Source organism: Penaeus japonicus, unplaced genomic scaffold (genome assembly GCF_977035675.1).
Source record: "Penaeus japonicus unplaced genomic scaffold, GWHDUDI00000001_assembly GWHDUDI00000020, whole genome shotgun sequence".
NCBI lineage: Eukaryota > Metazoa > Arthropoda > Malacostraca > Decapoda > Penaeidae > Penaeus > Penaeus japonicus.
In genome coordinates this window covers 35,400,499-35,410,498 of record NW_028234422.1, presented here as the reverse complement: position 1 = coordinate 35,410,498, position 10,000 = coordinate 35,400,499, and the positions used below count along the sequence as shown (strand labels likewise).

At 33.6% G+C, this 10,000-nt stretch overlaps 1 protein-coding gene across 3 annotated transcripts in view; it reads right to left on the bottom strand.

The window, feature by feature from the left end:
* Positions 1 to 5,126: 5,126 nt before the first annotated feature.
* Positions 5,127 to 10,000, bottom strand: part of shi (dynamin-1 shibire) — a 112,491-nt gene continuing 107,617 nt past the window's right edge. For all 3 annotated transcript variants that reach the window (XM_086548365.1, XM_086548366.1, XM_086548368.1), the window contains one exon: positions 5,127 to 5,888. In XM_086548365.1, coding sequence (XP_086404491.1) covers positions 5,822 to 5,888 — 67 coding nt within the window. In that variant the 3' untranslated portion in view covers positions 5,127 to 5,821. The remainder of the gene's footprint in view (positions 5,889 to 10,000) is intronic.

The window sequence follows — 10,000 nt, the reverse complement described above, 5'->3', positions numbered from 1 at the left end:
TCATCTACCGCATTCATCACTACATTGCTATTAATAATGTGTTATAATACAAAGATTGCACTAATCATTTTTAATTTTAACCTGCGATGATATCCAAAATAGTCATTCAACAATGATTTTTTCTCATGTGATAATTACAATATAACAAGATAAATTACTAAATTTGGCTAAAACAATATATTTCAGATGTGTGTGTGTGTGTGTGTGTGTGTGTGTGTGTGTGTGTGTGTGTGTGTGTGTGTGTGTGTGTGTGTGTGTGTGTGTGTGTGTGTGTGTGTGTGTGGGTGTGAGTGTAGGTGTGAGTGTGAGTGTGAGTGTGAGTGTGAGTGTGAGTGTGTGTGTGTGTGAGTGTGTGTGTCTGTGTGTGTGTGAGTGTGAGTGTGAGAGTGTGTGTAGGTGTGAGTGTGAGTGTGTGTGTTGAGTATGCATGAGTGAATGAGACCAAGTATGTATGTGTGTGTATGTATGTATGTGTGTGTGTGTGTGTGTGTGTGCGTGTGCGTGTGCGTGTGCGTGTGCGTGTGCGTGTGCGTGTGCGTGTGCGTGTGCGTGTGCGTGTAAGTGAGAGAGTTGTGTGTGTGTGTAAGTGAGAGAGTTGTGTGTTTGTGCAAGAGGGAGATAAGAATAGATGAAGCAAGAAAAAATGGAGATATTATTGACTTTAGATTGCAGTTTGTCTCAACATCACTATATTCACCAGATAAAAAATCAAGACATGGCTTTTCTTCCTGACTAAGTGTCCAGGTATAGTTTACATGTACAGTTCTACACTGAGGTCACAATACAGTCAAATAAAATATAAACTAACTCAATTTCTAAAAACTAACTTGTTTGACTTTAAAATTATGACTCTCTGCTGAAAGAGACAAGTACCAATGAGGCTGACTTGCCTTGCATTACCCAACTACTCAGGCAATCTGAGGAAAATTTTAGGACTAAAATTTTAAGAAAAGGTAGCAAAAACAGCACCACCAAACTCTGTGAGGAGGTGAGGCAAAAACATAAGAGGTAGCATACTATTCAGCTCACAGTAGAATGGCCCTTCACACCAATCCACCTGTTATTCTGCTCATTTTAGGTTCATGGATAAAACGAACCAATGAAGTAACCTGTAGCATTATCTTCTTTTTTTTATGTGCATCACTTTGCTTGCTTCACTCATTCATCAATATGCAGGATAAATTAACCAACCTCAATCTACAACTTGTTGCTTACCTTACTTCAGGAAGAAGCACCATCATGCAAAATATACTAAAATGAATTATGGCTTATTCTTGTACTACTTGTTTATTGTATTCTAAGTCTAAAATCAAGAATTTTCATCTGTGCTTAGAAATCCTTTGCTTTCTATTAATATCTTTCCTCCTTCTAACTTTATCTTGCATGTAAAATTGTAAAAACAAGTTTTCTTGATACAAATTTTACCTTCATTGTCAATTTTATCATTCTTTTTATTTACAGGTACAAAAATATTACTTCCAAAATAATTTACATTTCACTTTATTTCCAGTCACTGGACATCATACAAAATGCGGAAGGATGGGAAAAGGAAGGAGAGCAAAAAAAAGAGGGAGTGAAAGAGGGAGGAAGAAAGACAGTGAGAGAGAGAGAGAGAGATAGAGAGAGAGAGAGAGAGAGAGAGAGAGAGAGAGAGAGAGAGAGAGAGAGAGAGAGAGAGAGAGAGAGAGAGAGAGAGAGAGAGAGAGAGAGAGAGAGAGAGAGAGAGAGAGAGAGAGAGAGGAGAGAGAGAGAGAGAGACGAGAGAATGAGAGAGAAAGAGAGAGAAAGAGAGAGAACAAGAGAGAGAGAGAGAGAGAGAGAGAGAGAGAGAGAGAGAGAGAGAGAGAGAGAGAGAGAGAGAGAGAGAGAGATAATGAGTTACCATATTCATATCAACCATAAAAACTATAACTCAAATTGAATTGCATATATGAGATACTGCTTTCTGAAATCAGGCTTTCACATTAGTGAAGATATCAATTCAAATCACTTGAATACCTATATACTGTTTACACTTTAATATTGCTAAAATCAAAGCTTGACTAGTGTTATGCAATGTACAATAACATTTTTCATCCAAAGTAATCTGTAAGTGCAGGAACACAGGCAAGTCTTCATTTTAGTGTCAACACATGAAACCGAACACAGGGGTAACTTATCAAGGTACAATAACTTATCACAATACAATGGTGATGACGATGAGTGATGACTCAGCTTGCAAGTGGAATGATAGCTGGCTGGCCATGTGACAGAAGAGAATGGAATGTTAAATAAAATCTGTATCTTTGATGGACATGACTGAAATATATCTCAATGCTGATGAAGTGCAATAAGCATAAGGCTCTTTGATTCACTGCTAAGACACACCTGAACCTCCAAGACAGGACTCTGTTATAGACTGATGCATCAAAAGACTAGTTCCTTGAGAAATTAATATTGTCTAGTGTCATGCTTGGGTTCTGAATGTGTGAAAACAGACAGCAAGGAAGGCTTGTTACAAATGTACTTAATAATTCACATTTGCATTTTGTAGATGAGGTATATCTGCTTCGTATTAGTAAATAGTCAAAAGTCCAAACTGAGAGCAGCGTAGAAAGGTAAATGAAATGATAAAATATTATATAATAAATTCCATATTCAGTATCCCACCAGCTTCAAATCATTTCACTCATGTTAATTCGAACACACTTTTTCCACAGGTTAACAATTACTGAACCATAACCTCTCAATGACAAGAAGACAAGCAATAACCTTCACTCTCATGACAAGCACATAAAAATAATAATAAATAAATAATACTGGAATAAAAATGACAAAACAAATAATGATATTATCAATGAAAAAAGGTATAATAAAATAACCTAATTATTTTGAATACATCAAGTATTGGGTCAAGTCACCCAATATAATAAACATGAATCAAATTTCAGGCATATTCTCACACAATAAAATAATATTTAAGGGGTGAAAAAGAGAATGAAAATTCTACTATTCAAGACTGAAACTAAATTTCAAAAGTATATGACTAGCTTCAGCCTAATAAAACTAGAAAAAAAAAAAACTAAAAGGAAATTCAATGAACAGGACAATCTCAAAATCAGTTCAATGGCTTAAACATTTGGTAACTTCTTAATATACATATATACAATATTGCTTGAATGCAGAATGTTCAAGCCGCTCAACAAATTTACAATATATCTTAATTTGCCTCTGTAACATATTGTATGTATATCCTATTCATAGATATGAGACTATACATATCTCCATACATAGCACACGTATATTAATATATACCATATATCATATATATCTATAGATACATATACTTACATATACATATAATATACATTTACATCTTCATATACATATACATTATACAATGTACATATAAATTTACATATACATATACATTACTAAATATACATATACATATACATTTAACATATAATATACATATACATATACTATACATAACATAAACATAAACATACCATAACATAACATAAACATATACATATAACATTTACCTTACATGTGTGTACAAATACATATACATATACATATAACTATAATATACAGTATACATATACATATACATATACATTTTACACTATACATATACTTACATAACATTACATATGCATATACCTTGACATATACATATACATATACATATACATTACCTAGACTATACACATAAACATAAACATAAACATAACCATAAAACATAAAAATATTACATATACATATACATATACATGTGTGTATATATATATATTATATATATATATATTTATTATATATATATACTCTATATACTAATATATAGCTAAATTGTGTGTCGTGTGGGTGAGTGTGTGTGTGTGTGTGTGTGTGTGTGTGTGCTGTGTGTGTTTGTGTGTGTGTAAGGGTGTGTGTGTATGTGTGTATGTGACGTGGAGTTTGCATGTTTTGTGTGTGGCGCGACCATGTGTATGTGTGTAGAAGTGTGTGTATGTTTTATGTGTATGCTGTGTATGCTCATGTGCTATGTGTTGTATGTCTGGTAGTATGTCACTATGAAGTGAATGAGTGTCGCAAGTGAGTGCAGTGGAGTGTGAGTGTGTGTGAGTGTGAGTGTGTGTGATAAGTGAGTGACGTGATTGAGATGAGGAGAGTGAGTGATAGAGAGAGTGAGTGTGATGTTGAGGGTGAAGTGTGTGTGTGTAGTGTTGTGTGTGTGTGTTAGTGAGTGGGTGAGTGAGTGAGTGAGTGTGTGTAAGAGTAAGTATGTGAGTGCAAGTGTGGGCACAAGTATGGGCAATAGTATAAGCACAAGTGTGATCACTGTGTGAGCACAAGTGTGGGCACAAGTGTGGGCACAAGTGTGAACAAGTGTGAGCACAAGTGTGAGCGTAAGTATGGGGGTAAGTGTGAGTGAGTATGCATTACCGTGTATAGTGTGTGTGTGTTTTGAAGAGAGGAAGTGAACTTACTTACTGATTTGGATACACACAAATTGTTAATCTAATATTTGTAAACTGTTCATTATTATTACATATTGTTTAATAGCTTGAAAGATATCAAGGGTAATCTTTGATTAAGACCCTTAACCAGTATATCACAGAATGTTTAGTTGTGATGGATCTTCATTATAACACCACTAGGTTTATGGAATATCTTCTTTCAAACCAATATGTATCAAAATGTGCTTACATGCATGATTTCAATTAGAAACGTGTGCTGCTAATTATTACTGAGCAGATAATCTCTTTGTTACAAAAGTTCCATGATGACCAGATAATATGGCTCTTCTACCATTTTCGGCAGATGCAATGCAATGACAATCCAGCCTATCCTCAAAATGCTCCACACTCTGTTTTCTAAATTAAACAATATCAAGATCAAATACTTGATAATAAATGCAGACAGTCACAAGGGTCAGTACCTCTGGCCTAATGTGACACTGTTACGGTGAAGGAAACATTACACATGGGAGGAAATGTCATGCAAAATGAATAACGTTGCTATATGAATAATATAATCCTACTATCAAAGAATGCAAATGTCAAACTACATAGAGAACCTTTGTAATTCAGGCCCAATATTTCTGAACATTTTTTCTTAGTCTGTGTGTATTTCATAGATTTTTTTTTTCACTATAATTTCTGGTACGTTTAATAGTATTACCAGAATAATGCAATATATATATACACAAATTATATGTGTCCTTTGGCAATGCTCTGAGGTTTAAGGTCCTTTCAGCTTTGTTTCCAATATCATCATATCCTTCGAAAAGAAAATATATACTTTTCAGTAAAGCACCACTCTGTTAAGGGAGTAGAGTTGCTGCTACATCTTACAGAGTTTACATCAACAACAAAGACTATGAAAATCAAATTGCTCACTTTAATCATAATAGCATTAATAACAGATAAAAATTGGCAAGGAGTAAAAGCCTCAGCAATAAATATTATCCATATATGATGTACGTATTATAATTCACAATGATAAACATTTAACAAATCTACACAGACATAACAATATCATCATGCCATTTGTGAGCAATTTGCAATCACAACTTTCAATGACAAAGAAAGCACTTCAAAGTACCTTTCTTCAGTCTTCCTCTTTCCATATAAATAAATAGTTTCCTAGTCACCTACACATGCATCTTTTGAGGATTTTCAAACCTCTCAAACTGCCAGAGTCCATACTGTCAGTTGTCTGTTGTTAATTGGTGTAGCACCATGACCTTGTCAGGCCCTACATCATGGTGGGAATTATGCATTAAAGCAAGAGACAAAGTTACTACTGGCTTCGTTTTCATCCACTGTGCTCCTTACTGAGGGCGCTGGGGCAGCTGGGGTCGGTCTGGTAGTCTTGGAGGTATGATTGGAACTGGCCGTCTGCAAAAAGAGAGAGTTCTTGAAATTCTTCATGGTACATATTTAACATGAGAGATGAATTGAAATATCTTAAGCTTAATAAATTCCTGAGTAAAAATGATGGATGAATTAAAATCACTTAAACTTACTGTATTTTCTAATCTGATATTTCAAAGTCTATTCTACATTTCTCTTTCACTTAGATTAAGATTACCTTCTTACTGGAAATACTTGAAAAATTAATTACCATTCATCTTACACTAAATGCAGAATGAAACCAACAAAACTCAATATTACTTATCTTTGCTGAGCCTTGTGGATGGCTAGGATTAGAAAGCTAAAAATATATCACACTACAAAACATATCACACAAGAGATGTGAGTAATAAAAGAAAACTCAGGGGAAAATTAATTTCAGAAGGATCTTTTTCTTGTCATCAAATAATAGAATCCAATTCAATTTAAGTCCTTTATTTTACATTGGCTTGGTTTTAACAGGAAGATAGCAGACAGTAACAAGGACAATTACACCATTCTGCCAGCTACTCAGGAGAGTTGGGTGCAAATAACAAGTCCTCAGGTTGAGGAAAATCATCAACAGTCAAAGGTACAGAGGGTTAAACATGATACCCCTATACATGCACAATAAGGCCATCAATCAAGAAAATAATAAATGTGTTGATTCTGATCTGGCAAGACTGAGGTAGAAGCCTCCAGACACTTTGAGTAAATGTTATGCACCAGATGAACAGAGCTGGCAGCTTGTGCATCAAGCACCCTTTACAACGTAATTTTTATACATATACCGTTTTCTCAAATCAATTAAAAGTATAAATTTCCTGAAGAGAAAAATACAGTAGCTTTGAATAAATGTTCTTGCAAGTAATCATGGTAATACTTTCTCCCAACATCTCCCACAACCTGACTAGGGACCCATAATTATCCTACAGAGAGATGTCAGTCTTTGCCTATTTTTTTGTTGTTTCTTCTTCTCCACTCTAATCCAAATATAATCATTTTCATAACAATCAGAACAAGGTACCACAGGAATCAAGAACTACTCACACACAAGAAAAGACACTGACCGGATACTAAAAGAGCCTACATGCTTATATTATTGCATCTGATGGAGGTCTCCCTCAGCACACAGGCCTGCAATATCAGCAAGGTACTGCGGCTCTTTGGGAAGACACCCTATCAATGAATTATCGGTGAAGAGACAGATGCTACAGATATAACTACAGTGATGTCCCATTTGCCATCCTAGTGTCCTTCATTCATAAAGCAAATTATTAACCTCAATACTGTCTTGACAGAAGATTATAGTTGATCATTTACTCTCTCTACTATTGCAAGAAACAAGGCATAGTGTGACACAACTGTAGCAGGAACAGCCATTACTGAACATTTTTTACATGATAGCGGTAAGGCTAGGATATTCTTTAGATTTTATCTTTTTTTAGTCTATAAAATCCATGTCTTTTATGCATTAAATATTTATTACTGACATCTTTTCCACACTTTTATCTGACAAACAATGTTTACAATTTTGGGTGCATAAAATCATTACATTCCTCAACTATAATTCACATATATCATACAACTGATAGCAATTACCAATAACACAAAGTTACATACATTCTAGCAAACATGTGTAAGCCATTATATAAACTCTGAAATATCAACATCCACGAAGAGTAATTAACAAAGACTGAGGCCCTATGAGATGACGTGAGTATATTGTCTTCTTAAGTTAACTGACAAACACAAATTACTAAAGCATGTAACAAAAATGAGAGAAAAAAATCTTGAAGGACCCTGACACATAAAAACAATGTAGTGAAATCAAAATCTGTTGTATAGACATGCTGAACATTTGAGTCACCCATTACAAATGCATCAACACACTATGAATTCAGTCACCTACCATATACATATATATACAAAGTTGACTTATCAGACACTTAGTTACTGTATAACTACAACAGCCACTTGCGTGACATCTAATTATCCCCAACAACAATGTGCAGTACTCACTACCACATACTAAATGAGGAGTGAGGCACTGTGACTCTGGTGGTGTTACCTCTACACCAGCAGTCAAATGCCACACACGTCATTAGGTGCAGACCACCATAGCAAACAATTCAACTGCACTAAAGTTACTAGTTTACCCCCTTCCTAGACATGAATATTGCTATCTACAGATTACAATACAGGTTATGCAATCTCAACATATTTTTGGAATGAATGTATTGTTTTGTGATTATTGAACATAATATTCAATTTCATTCTGAATCTGACCAAAGAGTATTGATAAAGAAAGAAAAAAAATAAAAGCACACAAACAATTATGTCTACCACAGCAAACACCTCACTTTGACCCTGTTCAGCAATTAGATAAAGAAAAAAGCAGCCATACAGTATTATGAATTGTTCTGTAACATTTGCCATCACATCAACCAAGTGTATGTTATTAACTTTAGGTTAAGGTGCAAAGGGTACAAACAAAGCAACAATATGTTGTTGTTGCCAGCATCTTGCTGCACAAAGGTCTTCCACATTTACACCAACATAGATCTCACAAACCGATTACAATATTAGCAAGAGAGAAACCCTTAACAGCTTGGCCATGAGCTTCCAAGCACTTGATTAGCAACACTTCAAAGCAATCAAATTCAGATTTGTGATGGCGCCCCTCTTTATATCTTTTCATATCCACAGAAAATTTACAGCAAACCCTCAGGTGCCAGATAACTTGCATCTATCAACATGACAGTATCTGAATACAAGTTCTCAGATTTTTTTTGTATATATAGATACTAGGTCTGAAGCTGTATACATGGTTTGTTCTGTCACCCATAAGTTTTAACACATTTTGTACTTCTGCAAAATCAAGTTCCACTTCAACAAAAAGCAAGTCTTATTTTGCCTGGGTAAAGATACAATTGAAAACCACATCAGTTAGTGAATTGTGTATATTTCACTCATTTTTAGTGCATCTGGTTGGATCCCTCATGATACCTATAAGCTGACAATCAAAGCTACTGAAAGAACATCTTAATTTTATGATGCTTGCTCCTCAGGACGGTTTCCTGCTGCTGTTCTTAAGGGTGGTAGCACTGCTTTTCAATTTAGTGTAAATCAAAGGCCTTAACACGAAAAAAGGTAAGTGAAATTGGTAACCAAGATACAAGATTTTCATGTCTAACAGCCTAACAATATTTCTACAGCAACTTAATGTCCCTGGACTGCTTCAGTAAAGACCATTGAAGATCTTTCACAAACAGCTGTACTATCAATTGGAACTATTGTAGGGCAGACTGACTGAAAATATCATTTCATCTATTTGTGTATATATCTGGAATGTGTGTATACATACATACATACATACATATACATATATCTTTATTGATATATATATTATATATATATATATATATATATATATATTTATAAATATATATATATATAATAATATATATATATATATGTATATAATATAATATATATATATATATTTATATATATATATATTATATGTATAAATATTATATATATAATATATATATATATATATATTATATAATATATATGTATATAATAATATAATATTATATATATATAATGAATATATATATATATATTATATATATATATATATATATATTGTATATAATATAATATATATATATATATATTATATATATAAAATTTTTAAATAAAATTTAAAAATAAAAATTTTGAAAATTCTTAAAAAATTAAAAAAAAATAATAAAAATTTTATATATATATATATATATATATATATATATATATATATATATAAAAATAAATGTACACACAGAAATCCATTACCCTCTTCTTATACTCTTGCCCGGTATTCCTTTAAAATCTAACATATTACTTCATTTGTTAATTATCTATAATTACATCTTCACTTTATTAAAGAGGTTATCTTTGCCGCTGTCCTTCCAACCTCCCCCCCCTCCCTTTCCCACTCTCTCTCCTTACTTTCTCCGCCCTCCTGGCCCCCTACGCCGCCTTGCCGTCTCCTCCGCCCCGCTCTCTCTTCCTCCCTTCTCCGCCTGTCTTTTTCTTTTTTTGATTTTTCTTTAAGTCTTAAATCAAAG